The sequence below is a fragment of the Heteronotia binoei genome, chromosome 2 (assembly GCF_032191835.1).
Source record: "Heteronotia binoei isolate CCM8104 ecotype False Entrance Well chromosome 2, APGP_CSIRO_Hbin_v1, whole genome shotgun sequence".
Classification (NCBI taxonomy): Eukaryota; Metazoa; Chordata; class Lepidosauria; order Squamata; family Gekkonidae; genus Heteronotia; species Heteronotia binoei.
In genome coordinates this window covers 152,594,202-152,615,123 of record NC_083224.1, presented here as the reverse complement: position 1 = coordinate 152,615,123, position 20,922 = coordinate 152,594,202, and the positions used below count along the sequence as shown (strand labels likewise).

Below are 20,922 nucleotides of genomic sequence, written 5' to 3'. Positions count from 1 at the left end.
GGTGGATCAGTGGTAGAGCATCTGCTTGGGAAGCAGAAGGTCCCAGGTTCAATCCCCGGCATCTCCAAAAATGGGTCCAGGCAAATAGGTGTGAAAAACCTCAGCTTGAGACCCTGGAGAGCCGCTGCCAGTCTGAGTAGACAATACTGACTTTGATGGACCAAAGGTCTGATTCAGTAAAAGGCAGCTTCATATGTCCACATATACTGGTGTTGTCTTTTGCACAGCATCATTTAGTTTAAATTTGAACACTATAACAAATTTTTGAGTCCAGTGGTACCCTTAAGGCCAACAAAGTTTTATTCAAGGTGTGAGCTTTTGTGAGCAACAACTCTTCCTCGTGGGCATGCACACAAAAGCTCACACCTTGAATAAAACTTTGTTGGTCTTAAAGGTGCCTCTGGACCAGCTCCATAGCTACGGTGGGCCCAGGACATCAGCTGGGCCTTGGAAGGCTAACCATCCAGTTCTACCTCAGCAACAGTACAATCCAAGTGAGTCAGAATACTCCAATGAGAAGAAACATTCATTATGTCTGGTGCTTCCCTGCCCCAGGAGGGGGGAAAGGCATAACTGTGAAGGATGTTAGTAACCACGTCCTTGGCAGGGAATCTAACTGCTAGGAAATATGGAAGAAGAATTTGCTGAAGCCATTTGCCTCCCAAGTGCATCAGCAAAGATGATGGAAGTGTCCCTTCTGGAATACTACACAAAGGAAGAGATGGATAACCAAATGGCCGCTCTGCGGATCTCTTCCTTCTCTGGTGGAATGGACAGTAATCCTTCCCGGTGTAGTGTACATTGGGCCTTGTACCTGAACACGTAAATGCCTTAAATCTTTTTTCCTATGGTAAGTTTGGATCCCTTCCTTATAAACATAAGGAACAGCTGGAGAAGTACCATTCGCTTCAGAAGAAAGTGAGGGTTCAGATCGGAGTACCACCAGGACTTTCTGGAATACATCAGTTCATACCTGAAGGAAAGAGCACTCCATTCTAAGACACTTTAGGCCACTTTCATGACAATGAAAATGTTGACCTTAAAGGAATAATCCTGGGGGATGCGTGTTCAAGACTTCAAACAGCTCTTATTGACAAAGGGCCTCATCAAGAAGCAGATGGAGAAGAGAGAGGTACCTGTCCTGGTCATCAAGAGGGAAGACAGCTGCAACTCTGTTCCTGAGTGCTTTGGGATGCAAATTCTAATTTACAGTGGCGTGCAGAAAATCAAGGAACTCCACCACTCCTACAGCATACATGTACTTATTTACTTCATTCATACCCCACTTTTCTCTCCAGTGGGGATCCTAAGTGGCTCACATCATTCTTCTTTACTCCACTTTATCCTCACAACAATCCTGTAAGGTAGGTTATGCTGAGAGTGAGTGATTGGCCCAGCATGTCTCCATGACACAAATGGAGAATCAAACCTTTATTCCAACATTCTCAGCCACTACTCGTGCTCTCTACATGTTTTCTTTCCTATAACACCAGTGAAGTAAGTTTTTCAACATGATCTAGTTAATTCTGGCAGAATGCAGTCACTTTACAGTATCTGCTTTAACCCCCCTGAACCCACATACTTGGGAAGAGCTGAAAAGGACACAACCAAACTTCTATGTATACTCCAGGACTGCCTACAGGCTCCAAAATCTCTAGGCTTAAACTGCTGTTTAAAAAGAACAACTACAAAGTTGGATGGGCTTTCTTTTTTTGTGCACTGAAAAGCAGAGATGGGGGTCAAGGACCAGTCTTCTTGCCTTTTGCATCTACATTTTTAACAACTCTCCAAAGATATAACCACCCACTTGAGAAAGTAATCACTAGTCTTAGCCTTATTTAGCACCCACACTCCATTATTTTCACCACAAAGTCTGATCACAACGGGAGATCAGAATAAAATTTCCTGTGATGTATGTCCTAGGGAGTATTTTCAACCAAGTAATTGTAACATTGGCAAAAGTAGAGTTGGGTGAGGCAGTCACCCCAGGACTCAAACTCAGAGACTCATGGAAATTGCAGAAAAGAAGCTCACTGAAAGCTGGACCACAATGGCCGAAAAAATAGCTATAGAGGTCTTGATTAAAAGGACTGATAAGATGTGTTGTTGTTCTTAGAATCATCTCTTCAACCCTTGGGGTTGACTGATATTCTAATCACATTAAAGGGACAAGGTAAAAAAACAACTCAGCTGAAGTGTACCAGAGGAAGGTTCCAGAAGTTCCGGAGTTGGATCCAGAGATTCACTTCAGCGAGGATCCTAAATCTTCACTGCTTTTCAATCCTCTCAACAGTCTCTTCCAATACCAATGAAGTTGATTCCTGGGGTCACAAGATCTGCATAAAGGAGCAGCCCCAAGGGCCAGTATACTGCAGAGAGGAGGGGATGAAAATGCTCCCCCTTCTGACAGAGCAGCACCTTTCACTGATTGTTGTATCCAAGCACTGGTCTCTTCACCAAACTACTCACCAGGGCTCATCTCGTAGCAGGAACTCCTTTGCATATTAGGCCACCACACCCCCCTGATATAGCCAATCCTCCAAGAGCTTACAGGGCTCTTAGTACAGGGCCTACTGTAAGCTCCAGGAGGACTGGCTACATCAGGGGTATGTAGTGGCCTAATATGCAAAGGAGCTCCTACTACAAAATGAGCCCTGCTACTCACCCTCTTCTTTGTCTCATGAGAGAAAGGACTGAACCTCTTAACCTCTTGTGGTAGTGAAGCACAACACAAAATAGATTTTAATTAATTGTAGTTAAATGTTATTTATTGTACAAATGTATGTATTAAGTTCTTGTTGTTAGCCGCCCTGAGCCGCTTTGGCAGGGAGGGCGGGATACAAATAAAATGTGACTGACTGACTGACTGAAAATAGCTTTATGAGAGCAGGTAATCCAGTGTTTCAGTGCACCTGACAATCTGAATGCACTGCTCTACGCAAACTGAAAGGCTCTGTCCCTCAAACCCAACCTTTGAAGCCTCAGGACTGAATACCAAGGCAGGAAAATTACTATTCCTTTTTTCCTTGAATAAGATTATTATGCCTATGGCATAAGAAAGGATTCTAGTGTTCCCCACCTTTTTCTTGTATAAAAACAGAGGTGCTGAAATTTCCCAGCTATTCCAGAGCAGATAGCACTGGACTTGGGAAGGGTTCTCCTTTCACCAGAAAACATGACACTGTAATTAATACCGCCTCCCTGTGGGGCAATTTGAGTAATAACACCCACCAGAACTACCTTCTCCACTGACCACTACCACACTGGTTCCAAGACAGCAGAGATAAAGTGCAATTTATACATTATTATATGGTACTGAAGTAACCAGTACACACAATGCAACACCAACTCAAAATGGTTCATACATTCCCTCAGTTATACTAATTTTGAATGAGAGTCACCTATGTTTTGGTTAAAGATAAACATCACATAACATGAACCAGTATAGCTGAATAAATTCATTAAAATAAGAAAAGCTTATTATTGTCTTTGTAATGTACCTCTACACCTTCGGAGAAAATGAAGAATGCTGTGAAGATCAGAAACAGACCATTTACAAAACCAGCTAGAACTTCTGCTCGAACATACCTAGGAAGATAAAGAAAAGCAGGTATTAACTAACACTGTGCATTACTTACAAATTGTATACTTTTGTATGTAAGCCATCCCTTGTTTTTTTAGAAAAGCTGGACAGTAACAGGAACATCTGCGACATTCCTTGTTTTAAGATTTTTTAAAAAATAAATGAAGCAAGAACCAAAGGTTATTCTGTGCACTGATGTCTCATAAAAAGCCAACTCAAATACAAATACCATAAAGTTCCTTCATACAAGGACTGTACCCTGTGTCTAGTCTGAACTAGCATGTGGATCCTTAAACATGCAAACTAGGATCAGTTATAGAGTTGTGTAAAAAAAATCTGAGACAGCACCCAACAATACAAGCAAGAAAAAATTAACGCATAAGGTAAAAAAAAGATTTTGGAAAACTATGTCATGATTCTCTTGGATGCCAAATAGTCAAAAACAGCTAAAGCAGCTGGAAGACATTGCTGTGACTGGTATGAGGTAAAGGGGAGAGCATCTGCTTGTCACCATGTGGTCACGGCTGGTGGGGTAGGAGGAAAAATGGAAACCATCTGGTGTCAGAAGGCCTGGACAGTGACTGGGTAGCCCAAAAGGTGGGCAAGTAAGATAGGATTTCCCAGTATCTCCATTTGTAACTTCAAATTTCTCACTGGAGACCTTTGGCTGCATATCGGACTTCTGCTGGATGACCACCTAGTTAAGCCTATGTGGCCTGGCCTGCCCAATCAATATGCATGGGAGCCAGAACCTTAGATACAACATAACCCAAAGTATAACATGGTGTCCCAAAATGAGCAACTCATTCTCACCAACTCCTGTTTGAAAACTGGTGATCTCCCCAAAGGCTTCTGCAGTAAGCCTCTCAGGTAAGCTTTCATTTTCCAGTATTTAAAATATTTATATTTCAGCTCTCTCCCACTCCTGACCTCCAAGGTGGTTTACAACAAATGTTTAACACAAATACACTTTGGAGATGTTCTGTAAAATTTATATTTTAAGGACCTGGACAAAAAGTTTTAGCTGATGCCCAAATTACAGCATTGTGGGTGCTTAAAAACACACAATTTTAAGGGTTTCCATTAGCCTGCGAGAAGGTAACCTGGCAACACAAGTAGAAGAACTCAGAGCAGGGCCTTGACATACATTCTGTGCGAGCTGGCTGTCCTTCCATTCTAGCAAAAGGGCATTTAGTGTGATTTTGAAGCAGCATTTTGAATTGTACTCCGGAAAAAAAATTGCCAGCTAGTGCAGATCCTTAAACACTGACAAGATGTAATTATCTCTACAGAAGTGGTCCCAGTTTAACGGATATATTTCAAACCAATTGAGGTTTCTGAGCAATTTTCATAAATATATATAAAATAACATATTGTGGTCATTTAACTCAGACATTACCAAAGCATGCACAAACGTGGCAAGGTCACTTCCTTCAGGAAGGATTGCAGCCAGTTCATGAACCGAAATTAATAGAGGACTTTCTGGGCTATCCTTACTGCTATTTGCATTGGTGGAACTAACACCCCCCCCCCCCGACACAAAGCTGATTTTTTCACAGGGAGGGCAACATCATAGGCTAAACACCAACATTCTGATCTATCATACTAACAGAACCTCAGTCCTATGTTGATTTACGCCTCAGTTTACTAGTCTCCATCCTGCTAACTACCGAGCACCCACAGCCTCACCTTATTCAGATGAAATGGAGAAATGTAGCTGGGTGTCACCAGCCTGTTTAAGGCAATCACTTCAAATCCCCAAGCATCCTTCCCCGGCAGTCATTATACAAGTATTAAATAACAAGATGGGATCTTGTGGCACTCCATAGCACGAATGCTATGGAGTTAATTCCAAAGAACCACATTCTCGAACTGACAAACTAGAGCGGAATGGAATGAGAATGCAATGCCTCCCAATTTACATTCTACATAGGCACTCAAGAAAATACTCAATTTAATGTCACCAGTGTGATTAACGCACTCTAGAATCCAGACTGATTATCTATATGTCTAGAACTTAGCAGAAGCAGAGCCTTGAACATCACTTTTTACTCTAAGCAAGGTAGTCTGGGAGCAGGCAGAAAAGACCAAAACTTGTGTGTTTCTTCTCACCATGTCCTGTAGAGAGTCCTCCCAAGGAAATAAGACCTCTAGACCAGAGGTTCCCAAACTTATTTGGCCTAATACCTCCTTTCCAGAAAAAAAGCCTCATCACCACCCTGGAAATCTTCAGCTCTGACTAGTGCAATGGGAAGGTGCCACTGCCCAGCCGCTTTCAACCCAAAAGCTGCAGGCAGCATTAAAATGGGGTGCTCTTTGGAGGCTTCCATGGAATGTTTGCCCTGCAAAGAAAAGCAGTGGCATGGCAGTGCCTCCCAGCCTCTCAGCTTGCCTGCTGGCTGGCACAGTAGTACCACATGGAAAGGGGAGTAAAGGGGCGCCCAGCAGCACCCCTGGCAGGGTGGCACCCTAGGCAGTCACCTACCCTGTTGACTCCCACATGCTGGCCCTGCAGAAGACACTCTGTGTCTGGGGCATTGCAGTTGGCTGAAATCAACAGAAGCAACCACCTGTCTGTATTCCTCTTGCCATATTTTCTTTGCTGTAACATTATCATATGGCTTGGTGCATTCCTGCTTAGCTCATCTTGCTCTCTGCACGCTTATCTGAGGAACTTGTTATTGAAGCTGTTTCTACCGACCAAGGTCAGTTGCTAACGAAGCACAGATAAACACCTGGACTCAAACTTGGGGAGATGTGGGACCCGCCAAAAGTTGCAATTGCTTTGCCGCGCTTTGCACTCGAATTATAACGGTTAGTGCAAGAGGTTAAATAAAGAGCCACTGAGCTAAGACGTTAGTCTTAGCAAAGATGGTGTACTGCCTTATGGTGTAGAGAATAAACTGCTGAATGATTGGACTACGTTATTCCTTGACTCGAGGTCTTGACACCACCTGGTAACCAGAGGACTGTAAGAAGCTTGACAGTCTGCAGAAAACCTTGTGAGGAGAAAGCTACAGGCTGGAACTCTTCAGAGAAGTTTGTGCAATTGCCTCAGTGCTTCCACTGTCCTGACCTGAACTGTACTGCTGAGAGAGAAACTGCAAGCAACCTTGAAAAGCTGTTAGTTGTAGCAAGTATTGGCTAGGATAGACTAGTAAGGTTTTTTGTTTCTGTGTTTCTTGTTTGTCTGTACACCTCTATTTTTTCATTCTGTCTTGTAAATAAACTGCATCCTTCTTATATTTTAACTGGAAGGAGTTCTGGTCTTCATGATTAGTCTACTTAGGTGAATTCGCACCAAGTAACAGACAAAAAGGAACCCTCTGTTTTTGTTAATTGGAATTTTTCTCTAAATTAGAAATTCTGTACCCCTCCAAGAAATATGTTTTGACACCTCCCATCCTCTTCTTTCCTCTTCTCTCCTCTTTTCTCTTAACTTCTCTCGTCTCTTCTCCCTTTATACTTCCACTGCCCCCCAATTGCACCCAAGGCTACCACCACCCCCCTGGATTGTTCCAGCACCCCCCAGGGGGTAATATCGCCCACTTTGGGAAACACTATTCTAGACCTAGCCTCCTGGTGGTAAGACCAGTGAGAAACAACACACAATTTACCCTACCCATGACACTGATTCTTACTAGGCATGCCTTTCTCCAAGTGAGTTCTTGGAGAGAGGCCTGCCTGCCAGCTTGAGGAAACTGAGAAATTGGTGAAGGTGCAAGATGATGCTTGCCCACTGGCTATTAGAACTTTTTAGAATTATCAAATCACAGAGCAAAAGTCAATACTCTAGTCCAGGCCCTCTGGCAAAAGACTGGCAGTACTGTCCACCTATGAGCCACTCCATGGGCAGACTGAACACACAAACATCTAAAGCTATTCCTCTCATTAAAGCCTCCTCTGGTATTTCTTTACACCCACCTTTTCCTGCATAGAACACTACTAGAAGTCTAAGAAAATGATGCCTGTGTCTGAAACTATGCATGCCAGTTAATATGCCAATAAAAGAAAAGAGGGTTTTCATTCTAGGCATATCATTCTCATATTTCTGCCACAAAGTGAACTGAAATCAAAAATTTAAATATATATATTTTATATATATTTAAAAATTTAAGCATATAAATGCATTCTCTATAGAGAATGACTACTAACATCCATGTATTCCTTATGTCCGTACATTACAAAACTGTATTTTTGCTACTGATACATATGAACAGAACACCAAGATTAACATACCAAAACATTTAAGCCATGAAGTATGCCAACCTAAGAATAATAAGGAGATTAGCAAGAAAATCAAGCACAACTTGACAACCACTAGAATACAAAGGAGGAAACATGAGCCCTACTGCCAGCCATAAAAGCATAGCATGCATCATTTTAGGCTAGGCTATAAGACCAAATAATAACGCAGCTCTTTTAAAATAAAAATCAGGAATACCACAACACCACTGGGAGACCTTTTGGACAGGTTGCATGCATACTCAATATGAACCCCACACTGATATAAGAGAACAGCAGCCTTAGATTCTTGGATGACACTGTTCCAAAATTCAAAATCACAAATGCCAACTATTAAACATACCCATGTCATCAACCATCAGCAAAACAGCATGACACAATTCATCTAACAATATTTCATCAGTATCAAGAAAGAAAAGTTTCTCAAGCCACCAAGATTTTGCCTTCTTGACAAGGAGGAGGTCTTAAATTTACCTTACTTACATTTAAAGCTTTAATGAACTACTAGTTGCAATATTGCTTTGCTAACACACTGTAACAAAACTGTACATGATATAACATACTGGTTTCTTGAAACATCTATGTTCTACTAGCTGAAATTTCTTACCCATAAGAGAAAACATCATTTGATCTCCACTTTGAAATAACTGAAGCTGCCAGTCCAGCTAACAGAGCAGTACAGTCAAAAAACATGTGAAACGAATCTGATATTAAACCTAAACTGGAAAAACAAAGGGGAAAAACTGTTAGGTGCAGAAACCACAGCAATTTGAAAATCAAAGAAATGTAATTATATTTGCAATACCAGTGTATGAAGGCCTGACCAAATGACAGGGTTCTCCAGAGCAGTGTCTAAAGACTCTCAAGCTCCCCCCACCCCTAAACAACCCCTTCAGAAATTCAAACATAATGTATGCTGTATTGCTGATATGGCTGCACCCACAGCATCTTTCTGGCTTATTCTTCTCATGATCAGAGTTTGTTTGTGACTTCTCAATATACCTTCTGCTATAATATATATATATAGAGAGAGAGAGAGTGTCAAGTATTTCTCTGGGCTCAGTCTCTGTTCTTTCCGTCTACTTTAAAAGTGCACATTATACTTTTGCAGGCTATTGGCTATTTATAGCTGGTCTAAGTGTTACTCTGCAGATACTTTTGCTGCTAAAAAATTTATGAGACACACCTAAGTGAAGCAATGTCAGGTAAGCATGCTGATGAACTGTTTGTGCAGGCAAAAGACAGGCAAGCAAATAAATGTGGACCATCAGTCAGACACTTGGTTTTGTTTCAAAAGCTGAGTGTATGAGTCTTAAACATATAAAAATGTGGGCAGTATTCATCTCATGGGGTCACCATAACACTAACCTCTATGCCAGAGAGATGGAGTATACAAGTCTAGGGGCTTGCAGGCCTTGCTGCTGTGCTGTTACAATAAAAAATGTCTTATATATGAAAGCAGCCACTGAGCATTCATTTTGCGACATAAGCAGAGAACCAACTGTGGCCTCAAGCATATGTATCCAGCCTCTCTCTATGATGTTTCCTACACAGAGATCATCAGAGAATTCAAGAAGTCACATGGGATGCAGCCCTTAATGGGCATTAAATGGAATATGTCAAGATTTTAGCTTTAGAAACCAAAGCTTCTATTGGAGTCAGTTGTGACTAAGAATGAATAACAATATGAATGAAAGACTGTCTGGCATAAGTATTTTGTTTTGAGTTTCTGCTAGGATGCAAGGACACATCTTCACAAGAAACAAGCCATCAGATATTATCAACAAATCGTGTCTCACATAAGAACCCAGATTTGTAAGGAAGATATCCAGAGACCATGGAAATCCATTCCAGTAAACTTATGACTGTGTAAAAGATTTATGAAATGTCTCATGGAACGTGTGTATCTATCTACATTTTGCTTGTAGCAACCTTTAATATATTAAAGTTTCCTTATCTCTCAGCACCACAAACCTTCCTGCCCTGTTTCTACATAAGATGTAACACAGCAGACCTTGCACTATTTGCAGTTTCATAGCTATCAAGCTACAAGTCCACCCCAGAAATAATTGATCTGCCAAATCCTATACTCAATCTATAATGCAAACAGCACCTTGACCAACACCAGTTAAAGTGAAGGACCATATTACTTTTTGCAAAACCTACATCAGCTTTCTTTTGTTAGACCAAGGCTTTCCTTCTTGAAGACGAAAATATGCACTTGCCTCACTCCTGTTATCCAAAAAACAAAACTATTCTCACGTACAAGTGTACTTTTTGTAAGTACACAAAAAGCTATCGCATAAAAGAATCTGTTCTAGGGAGAGCAGAAGCCAAACCAAGCCAATCCTCCCCCCTCCACTTTTCCCTGCACCAATAGCGCTCTCTCTGTCCTCCGCATCGTTTCACTGAGCTCCAGAGCTTCCTTCTCCACACAGGCCAGAGAGAGACGTGGCAGCAGTAGCCGGAGCCCTGGTGCCAGAGAAGCGCCGCCCCCTTCCCCCTCCCTTCCACGGTACCTGTTGCTCCAGATGCCATACAGCAGCTCCACGAAGGCAAAGGAGAGGTTGAGGCAAAGGAAAAAAAAGAGGTTTCGTGATGTCTTATCTGACAGGATGGACCTAGAGGGAAGGAGGAGGTGGAAGGGTCGCTGATTGCTTTTTTGTTTTGTTTTCTTTTTCAGGCCAAAGGCCCTCAAGAGAGAAGAACCGTCTTGCCCCTACAAGCACGGGTGACAGTTTCACATGATCACCTTCCACGTCTCAAACAGATCCCCACCCCACCCCGCCAAAAATTCATGACCAGGCTGATCCTCAAACGCACCCTTTTCACAAGGCTCTGAGCAGCCACATTCTCAACAGCAAGGCCAAGACTCTGCCCCAAACCTTCCCCTTCAAACAAACGTCTCCACCCTACACACCACCACACACACACACACACACCCCTTCCCGCCTCTCCTCACAACCCCGCAGCCTACTGCGTGGTTAACACAATTCAAGCTTCCCTTTACCCCCTCCGGCGTGGACTTAACATAAAGAATTCCCACCTGCAGCAATACACGTGTCTTCCTCTCCCTTCCCCAAACGTCTTTTCAATCAGCTGAGGTCCCCCATCCCATCACTACAAACCTCCCAGGCTGGACCCTCCTCACACCCACCCACCGCATGCCAGGCTATTATCAAGCAGGAGGGCGCTGGCAGCCCCATAGCCGGAGCCGCCGCTCCTGACGACTGAATTAAGAGGGGGAAATGGCCCGGAGCATCCAACACATCCTATCCCCCAGCACATGTCTGGGGCTTGGTCTCCAAACGATTCATACACCGCGCACTGCAGCTGGAGCCCGAGACTCCGGCGACCACCATCGCCTGTTCCACCACCTACCGAGCCCCCTCTCCCCCGGAAGCCTCCGCTCACCTGAACCACCCCGAGATCTTGCGGAGGAGGTTGAATTTGGGCGGCTTGTACTCATCGTCCTTGATGGACAAAGGGAGCATCTTCCTGGGCGGTGGACGCGAAAGGCCCGAGGCCTAGCCGGGCTCGAGGGGTGGCCGCTACTGCAGCGCCCCCCCCCGCTCTCGATCTCGGCCAAGCAGCTGCTCCCAAGTCGACAAACCGGCCCGCTCGGCCAGCAGCCACTTCCGGCACCGCCGAACCAATGAACCTCTTCTGAGCATGCGCAGTAAAGGAGCGGACCTACTGACGTCATGAAGTCTTAAGGTTCTCTTCAAGAGCAGGAAGATTTGATAGGAGCTGTCTCAAAAGTTGGTCGTTAGGTCTGTCATTCGCAAATCCACTTTGAAACGCACGCACAAAGTTTGTGTGAATCTGCTATGCTGCTGTCTTAGCTATATCGCAAGACATTGCTCCTTTAAGGAGCACAGTTTCCTTCTACACTCTACTGAGCGTCTACAGTGGTGCGTTGGTCCCAGGTTAGCGTATTCTGTTTATCTAGGATATTTGAGCATCTTCATCCAACGAGCTCAGAGGGATTCATCGGTTTCTTTTCCTCATTTTATGCTCATAGTAATCCTGTGAGGTGGGTGGGCTGAGAGAGCTGATTGGCCCACGATCATTTGGAGTCAATTAACTCCACAGCAGTGTGGGGTTTTGAACCTTCCCAGATCCTGCTCCATACTCTTACCACTTCACCATGACCCTAAGTATAATTCCTTGGAAGTACATCTCATTAAGTTCAATGGGATTTCCTTCCAAGTAAATGTGCCTCGGAATGTGGCTTTAGAGCTCAGCTTCTGCTAGGCTGGTGAAAACGGAATAAACATGACCCAGAAAGCACCTGTCCCTTCCTACCGAATGCACTCTGATCCTCAGTGCCCCCCATATTAACACAGTCAGTATATTTGTGGTGAGATGAGAAGTGGGAGAAGTAAATGCCTTGACAGTTATGGTGATGGAGTGACAGAATGCAGTCCAGGCATCTTCATGTCTAAGAAGAAGGGGAAAGATGTTATTTGACAGGAACAAATCATTTGTTCCAACTGGGCAGGATAACACACCAGCCCATTGACATATTGACACCTCTTGTCTGCAGGGTGCAGGTTTGCCAGGCTGGAGGACTGCGAAACTATAGGATCTTAGCATACAGCTGTGTAAATAAAAAACCCACTAAGAGACACCATCAATTTTAAACAAGAAGACAATGTAATGTAAAGGTCAGTGTTGTTCTGACAAAACTTGCACACAGAACTTTAAATAGAAAAGAGTATGTAGCAAAAAAATTAACACAAGACAGTTCAAAAGCAGTCTTTCCAATCACAAAATAATGACAATATTCCAGTATTTAGTTCATGGAACTCAAAGAAGCCCTTCCAAAGACATCTGTTCTAGATATCAAGACGTATCATCCGTCTTTCTTCAGTTTGGAGGCTTATTTATCATTGGAACCCAATCTTTAAAATACATTCACAGGACACCAGCAATGTTCAGAACATGTCTGTAAGAGAGTTGTAGATGCACCAGGTCAGGAAACCTTGCAACTGCCAAATCAGATCCAACCTGGATTGTAAGTACTTTATAGTTAGTAGCTGTTTTTTTTTCCCCTCAGTGTGCATTGATCCTGTCCTTTGCGGGGAGGGCGGAATACAAATAATTTTTTAAATTATTATTATTATTATTATTATTTGCAATACTCTAAGTTTCTGCCTTGTAGAAATAAAGCTTTGCTTAAAAGAGTCTGCTGAAGTCATCCACCTGCCTGGCTCCTTGGCATGCTACTGAATAATACCCCTGCAAGGTTGACTTCTAGCAACTATATGAGAGAGGTGGGGCTGGATTTTACCTCAAGGGGTGGTGGCAGCCAAAGGAGGGAACAAAACAATGGCTAGTCTTGCCCCACAATGTGACAGAGACCACAGCAATGCTTTACAGCCCCCAGGGCAACAACCTTAAGAAACTGGAAGAGGAATGTCATCGTAGCCCAGCATTACAAATTTCAGGGGTATCCCCATTTGCTGGTCTCACTGCTGTTTTATTTTATTTTATTGCTGGTGTCTGCCCAGCTGGGATGCAGTTAATGATGATCCAAAGCTGTCTATTGATTGAATCAGAAGATGCAAATTAATACCACACCTTCCTGCCTTGTTCCTGCACAGATCCTATTCCAGGGGTGGCCAACGGTAGCTCTCCAAATGTTTTTTGCCTACAACTCTCATCAGCCCCAGCCATTGGCTATGCTGGCTGGGGCTGATGGAAGTTGTAGGCAAAAAACATCTGGAGAGCTACCGTTGGTCACCCCTGTCCTATTCTATTCAATGCATGTTTGCATAGGAGAACTTTCTGTAAAATGGTCAGTCAAGTCTGTGTTTCTCATTGTGCCACACACGCAAACCAAACTACATAAAACTGCAGTTTTTTAAGTGCCTAGATGCACAACCTAAATGAGCGGCCTTACCTTGCTTTATTGTTGAACCAACTCTGAATCCAGGGAAATTAGTTCCTGTGGCAGCTTTTCAGGCATTCTCTCTTAATCTTAGGCATTTCACCATCAAAGCTAAAAACAACCTTTAGAATGTGATCCTAAACAGAGCTACACCTTTCTACTTCTAATGAACCTAGAAAGATGCAACTCTGTTTAGGAGCATGATGTCATTCTCTCATATACATCTTGTGAATGTTGCTAAAGGATGATCCTATGCAAAAGAGAGCCATTTTAAAATGTGATGCAAAATTCCAGTCCAATAGATCCTTCAATTGAATTAGACCAATGGGAAATGAGAAAACGAATGTAAGTCTCAGCTGGTGAAAACAGCCTTCAAGAATTAAGGAAGATCAATTTGTTATACTATTCTGCTTGCATGCTGCATATTCTTCTCCAAATTAAGTATTGTTCACATTGTGCTTCTACAAACACTCAGGTTCCTCAGACTTGGGAGTGGGCTTCTTGAAAGAGATCAGTAATGTCTTGAATGACATCAACATTGCTTGACTATTACACCTTTGCAGTTTGGCTTCACAGGAGAGATACTAGGTACACTCTCAGTTTGCATAGACCTGGGATCCCCAATAAGGCACCCATTGGCACCATAGCAGCCACCAACAACTTTCCTCATGAATATTAGGAATAAAGAAAAGCCCTGCTGGATCAGACCAATACTCCATCTAGTCCAGCATCCTGTCTCATACAGTGGCTGACCAGTTCCTCTGGATGGCCAGCATTGGGGCATAGAGGCCAAGGCCTTTCCCTGATGTTGCCTCCTGGCTCTGGGATTCAGAGGTTGACTGCTACTAAATGTGAAGGCCCCCTTTAGTCATCATGGCTCATAGACATTGAGAGACATCCTCCATAAATCTATCTAATCCTCTTTCAAAGATGTTTATTCCTATGGTATATCCTTGGGCAGCAAATTCCACATTTTAAGCACTCTCTGTGTAAAGTAGTATTTCCTTTTGTCTGTCTACCTACTGCCCATCAGCTTCATTGGTTGTCCCTGAGTTCTAGTATTTTGGGAGAGGGAGAAAAATTTCTTGGTCAGCTCCCTTCACCCCATGCATAATTTTATAAACCTCTATTGTGTCCTCTCAGACTCTTCAGCCTTTCCTCTTAGGGAAGGTGCTCCAACCCCCTAATCATCTTGGTTGCCCTCCTCTATACTTTTTCCAGCTCTGCGCTGTCCTTTTTGAGATACAGTTACCGGAACTGTACACAGTATTCTAAATAATACAAGACTATTAAAATGTTGGCTGTTTATTTTCAGTCTCTTTCCTAATAATCCCTATCACAGAGTTTGCCATTTTCACCACTACAGCACGAGTTGACACTTTCATTGGGCTATCTACTACAACCCTGAGATCTTTTCCCCTCTCAGTCTCAGAAAGTTTAGACCCATTAACCTATACTTGAAGTTGGGATCCTTGTCCCAGTGTTCATCGCCTTAACACTTACCAACACTGAACTTCACTTGACACATTGTCACCTGCTCATGCAGTTAGTGGAGGTCCTCTTAAGAGCCCACCAACTGTTTTTAAAAAGTGGGCATGGCCAGCAGGGCTTCTGATTGAACATTGGAGATCTGATTGGCTGTGCATATTTTAAAAACATTGTTTCAGCAGCAGCTGCTACCATAATGTTGGTTTTATTCTCTTTCTCATTCTTCTCCTTACTCAAAGTTTTTTTTAATTGCCTGTCCTCTCCTTTGTACTGCGACTTCCTCTGTGCATGTGTATGAAAGAGAGACAGAGAGAAAGAGAGAAGAATGTTGAAGAGCTACTATCAGAACGAAGTTAAGAGTCCAGTGGCACCTTTAAGACCAACAAAGTATTATTCAAGGTATGAGTTTTCATGTGCACACACATACCCTGAATAAAGCTGTGTTGGTCTTAAAAGTGTCACTGGACTTCTTGCTTCAGACCAACATGACTGCCCTGCCCACTGGATCTAGCCACTATTAGAGTTTATGCATAACCTCACTCCCTGACATTTCATGGTTGTCTCCACCTCCTGTGGCAGCCATTTTTTCATTGCACTTACCAACCTGTGTCAGAATTGTAAAGATGTCTATGGGCTCACAAAGATTGGGCACCCCAGGGTAGACCAATAGGGCTGGCTGTACCCTGCATGAACAAACTCAAAACTATCTACAATACACAACTTATCTGTGATGATTGATGTAGACTGGTGTATAAGAGCATTCCCTGTGGCTAAGAACAGATTTAGCCTGCAGGAAAGAAGGCATGAGTGCAGCTGTTTTCTCAGTAGGAAATTCAGGACTTTTTTTGAGCAGGAATGCAGTTCCGGCTGGCTGGGTGTCAGGGGGTGTGGCCTGATATGCAAATAAGTCTTGCTAGGCTTTCTCTGCTAAAAAGCTCTATGCAAAAAGCTCTTAGCCACTGCTAAGTCCGCATTTTTTCATCTTAGGCGGGTGAGGCAGTTGGCCCCTTTCCTGGAACACGGCGACCTGGCAACAGTGATCCATGCAACGGTCACCTCGAGGTTGGACTACTGTAATGCCCTCTACATGGGGCTGCCCCTGTGCCGAACCCAGAAGTTGCAGCTAGTGCAGAATGCCCGGCTGTTATTAGGGCTTCCTAGGTGGGAGCACATTCAGCCGGGGCTCTGGGGACTGCACTGGCTGCCAATAATATACCAGGTTCGTTACAAGGTGCTGGTTATTACCTTTAAAGCCCTATATGGCTTAGGACCTACCTACCTTAGGGACTGTTTCTCCTGGTCCTACAGCAGCCAGACACTGAGCAGAAGTGGCACCAGGCCACTCCTCCAACTCAGACCCTATGCTGGGTGAGAGACTTGTTGGAGGGGTGGTTCATGGGGCCCATGCCGCTTGAGGGAATGCAAAAACAAGAAAGGGAACACAGTAATGGATAATCCAAAACGAAAAACAAAAACTGTGTGCAAACAATGCTATAACTCTGTATCAAATTATGCAAATATCTAATAATATCAGAAACTTCACAATATACAAAGTCCAAGGAATAATACTAGAACAATCTATTGGTAATAATAATAGAAAATTCTACTGGTAATGCAGTCCATTCAAAAGACTCTTGCTTTTCAAATGCTTTCCAAATAAGTGGGTGTCCTAATGAAGCAGGTACATTGTATAGTACCTTCCAAATCCAAATATGACATCATTATGCGAATTCTGGATGTAAAGCACATTTCAGGGTGTGGCCCTTCCTCAGGTAAGTCTTATTCCACCCAAGGGTAATTCGCTGTAACAATTCTAACACACTCATATGATGCTTCTATTCATAAGTTGCAATATAAATTTCCTCTTGGGATCCCAATTAACAACTTTTCTTAGCCATAAAAAGGTAGTCCCCTGTGCAAGCACCAGTCGTTTTCACGGCAGACTTTTTATGGGGTGGTTTGCCATTGCCTTTCCCAGTCATCTACACTTTCCCCCCAGCAAGCTGGGTACTCATTTTACTGACCTCGGAAGGATGGAAGGCTGAGTCGACCTCGAGCCAGCTACCTGAAAACTCAGCTTCCACTGGGGATCGAACTCAGGTCGTGAGCAGAGCTTAGGACTGCAGTACTACAGCTTTAACACACTGCACCACGGGGCTGTCTTTCTTAGCCATACAGCTTCACATATTTCAAAGTACAAGTAATATTCCTCCATTATGTGAATACGTAAGTTATTTGCCACAGGTGTTTTGATTGCAGTGTGAATTGTGTGCCTAATATGAAGGCTACAAATCTTGGGGGCCGTGTTGATAGGATGGTGGGTCGTGCAGAGTAGATGCCAGTCATTGTAATCTATGTCAGTACCAACAAAAGATGAAAACATTAGGTTGTTAGTAGAGTCATGAAGTTCAAGACATCCAGAAATACTATATTTTCCATGAGCAGGGCCAGCTAGGGAAAGCAGAACAGAGGGATCTAAATGTGTGTGTGATGTTGTGGATTATATTTGTTAAGAACTAGGTAACATTTGGGAACCAGGTAACATTTGGGAACCTGTACAAGACACAGGCCATCACTTGAACTAAAATGGAATCAGGCTGCTCCTGTATCTAAAAGGAAGTGCAGCAACTTTTAAATTAACCTCTTGAGGAAAGCCACTAGGATCTGTGAAAAATTTGGTTCAGGAGAGCCCATCCCTAATGGAAGAGAGTATAAATGTTCCAGATCATCTGGTAACAGAAGATGCTGATTATTTCAAAAAAACCCAAAGAGCGGGGGAGAGGGCAGGGGGAGAGAATGCACAAGCAAAGGATATTGGACAAGGGACATAACAAATAAGTATTTAATGCTAGAAGCCTCCAAGCTAAAATAAACAAGCTACTTAGTAGTAAATGAAAATACAGAGATAATGAGCATTTCAGCGCCTTGATGGAACAGACAGAATCAATGAGATGCAATATAAAATATACAGGAAAGAATATAATGATTATTCTGTATTTCAGAGAGGGCAAAGAGACCAATAAAGTGAAAAACTTTAGGGGAATAAATTCCTTTATAGATGGAAACACCAGGCCTGAGCAGTAGATTAGCCACCCCCAATCAAAATTCTGATCCTGAGATGGAGAAAGGAATAGGAAGGCAGCTGGAGCAGAACTTGTCATAAAAATTGATGACCTCAGCTGTCATCAGACCTGACTGGGTAAACGTATGTTTATGTAGCAACGAAAGGAAAAATCAGCAGGTACCATTAACAATTGTGGCCTGCAACAGTTGGTCATGGAACAACTCAGGGTGGTGTGTATGCGTGCACTTAATCTTGAGTGCTGCCTAGGATCTAGTACGATGTGTTGTTGAATCAAATTGCATCAGTAACTACAAACTCAGCATATATGTAAGTGGATGTCTTAAAGCAACCGGTGAAAAGCATGATTAAAGACAGCGAAGGTTGCATCCAAATATTGTTTTCCACCAATGTAATGGCACATGCCAGTGGAACAACACTTTTGTTGGGAGAGGGAATTGTCAATTCAGTTCTTTTTCCTTCTGTTCATGAAGGGTCCCTGATCCCCAGGAGCAGGATTACTACGCAAAGAGCACAGTGGTCTGCAGAGCACAGTGGTCTGCAGCAAGAGAGGAGAGGCAGAGGCAAGAGAGGAGAGGAGAGAAGAGGCATTTGCTCCAGATGACGTTCTTTGTATCCATCCCAGAATGATAAATCATAAAGAAGAGCATGCCTTGTTGTGGAAGAAACAGCATGGCTTTGCAAAAGGTACCCCCCCCCCATTGGCCTTGAATCTCAAAAATTTCTTTGACAAATCCTTCACCAAAAATTCCGGATTCCATATAGCAATCAGGATCAGTGGACAGCTCCTATTATGGACTGGTAACTGTGAACCATTAGCCCCATGGTGCAGAGCTGTAAAGCTGCAGTACTGCAGTCCAAACTCTCTGCTCACGACCTGAGTTCGATCCTGACGGAAGCTGAGTTCAGGTGGCCGGCTCAAAGTTGACTCAACCTTCCATCCTTCTGAAGTTGGTAAAATGAGTACCCACCTTGCAGGGGGGAAAGTGTAGATGACTGGGGAAGACAATGGCAAACCATGCTGTAAAAAAGTCTGCCGTGAAAACATTGTCATGCTACGTCACCCCAGAGTCGGAAACAATTGGTACTTGCACAGGGGACTACCTTTTTTAAAAAACTGTGAACCACAGGAAACAGAGGAGTTCTCACAATTTATTTATTTATTTGATTTATATCCCGCCCTCCCTGCCAAAGCAGGCTCAGGGTGGCTTACAATCAAGGGAACTAATCAATGGCATTCCCCAAGGATCTGTTTGGGGACTGATGCCACTTGTCCATAAATTACCTGGAGGTAGAGGTGTGCAGTGAGGTGCAGATACATACCTAGGAGTAATCAAGTCACAACTGACTTATGGTGACCCCAGCAAGGGGCTTTCACTGCATGTGAGAAGCAAGAAGTGGCTTACCATTGCCTTCCTTGCTGGTCTCACTTCCATAAATGTTGCTTAGCTTCCAACATCCTATGAGATCGGGTCATACCATGCCACCATTATTCAGGATGGTGAAAATTCAAGTAGACTATGAAGAGCTCCAAAAGAATCTATCCATATTGGATGAAAGGGCAGATGAGATTCAATGTAAGTAATGATTAAGCAATTTACTGTGGAGTACAGAATCCTTACTCTTCGTTTCTACTTCTTCAATCTTTTTTCAGTTCAGGAAAAAGATGTCGGAGCCATGGTGGACAGGCCAATGAGACATAGAGATTCAATGTGCGGCAGCTGTGAAAAAGGCAAATTCTATGCTAGATGTTATTGGGTTTTGAGAATTAACTGGCTAACACCATAATTCCTTTATACCAGGGGTGGCCAACAGTAGCTCTCCAGATGTTTTTTGCCTACAACTCCCATCAGCCCCAGCCAGCATGGCCAATGGCTGGGGCTGATGGAAGTTGTAGGCAAAAACATCTGGAGAGCTGCCGTTGGCCACCCCTGCTTTATACGAATCTGTGGTGTAGATATGTTTGGAGTATTATGCAGAATTCTAATTGCTTTACCTTAAATAAATTGTACATCTGGTAAAGGTGGAAGCATTTGAGACTCTTTAGTATAGGATGGAAAGCTACAAAGGGGAGGGCATTTTTGAAAATGATGCATGGTGTGGAGAACGTGGATAGAAATAACTTTAGCAGTAGAATCAGACCAGAAAAAGAACTTCTTCATAGCACACATAATTACACAATGCATACGGATTAGTGTGGGAGAGATGAGGACTGGGGAGATCAAGGTTCAAAGACCAGGAGACACTGGAGTGTGGCACCTTTAGCGAAGGTGGCAAGATAGGAAGCACCCCTGACAAGCTCCTGAGGGAGGGACAGCTGGGTGGAGAAAAAGAAGGCATAAGCAAGAGGCTTGTGCATGACTGAATGTCCAAGTCCTCACTCTGCCTTGAGCCAGTCACACACCCTCAGCCTAATCTACCTCACAGAGTTGTTGTGAAGATAAAATGGAGCAAGGGAGAACATTGCTGTACACTGCTTTGGGTCCTCATTGCGGGGGGGGGGGGGGGAGGCTCAGTTCAAGGCCAAGTTTCTGAGATGAATTAGGCCCGGAAGAATCAAGCGTTAAAAGCATTCGAAAACATGGACCATAATAATAATGAGCAGAAATAGAAATAACGTGTTGCAAG

The 20,922-nt window shown here is 43.4% G+C and overlaps 1 protein-coding gene across 3 annotated transcripts in view; it reads right to left on the bottom strand.

Moving 5' to 3' along the window:
• The window catches only part of SLC30A7 (solute carrier family 30 member 7), a 190,813-nt gene that overhangs the window by 26,078 nt on the left and 143,813 nt on the right, over positions 1-20,922 (bottom strand). The window contains exons 2-5 of one of the 3 annotated variants that reach the window (XM_060232276.1): positions 11,243-11,408; positions 10,348-10,449; positions 8,436-8,544; positions 3,501-3,588 (exon numbers count right to left, since the gene is read on the bottom strand). In XM_060232276.1, the coding sequence (XP_060088259.1) occupies positions 3,501-3,588; positions 8,436-8,544; positions 10,348-10,449; positions 11,243-11,297 (354 nt within the window). In that variant the 5' untranslated portion in view covers positions 11,298-11,408. Of the gene's footprint in view, positions 1-3,500; positions 3,589-8,435; positions 8,550-10,347; positions 10,450-11,242; positions 11,815-20,922 lie in introns of those variants that run through there. The other 2 variants (XM_060232273.1, XM_060232275.1) reach the window with 2 other exon arrangements.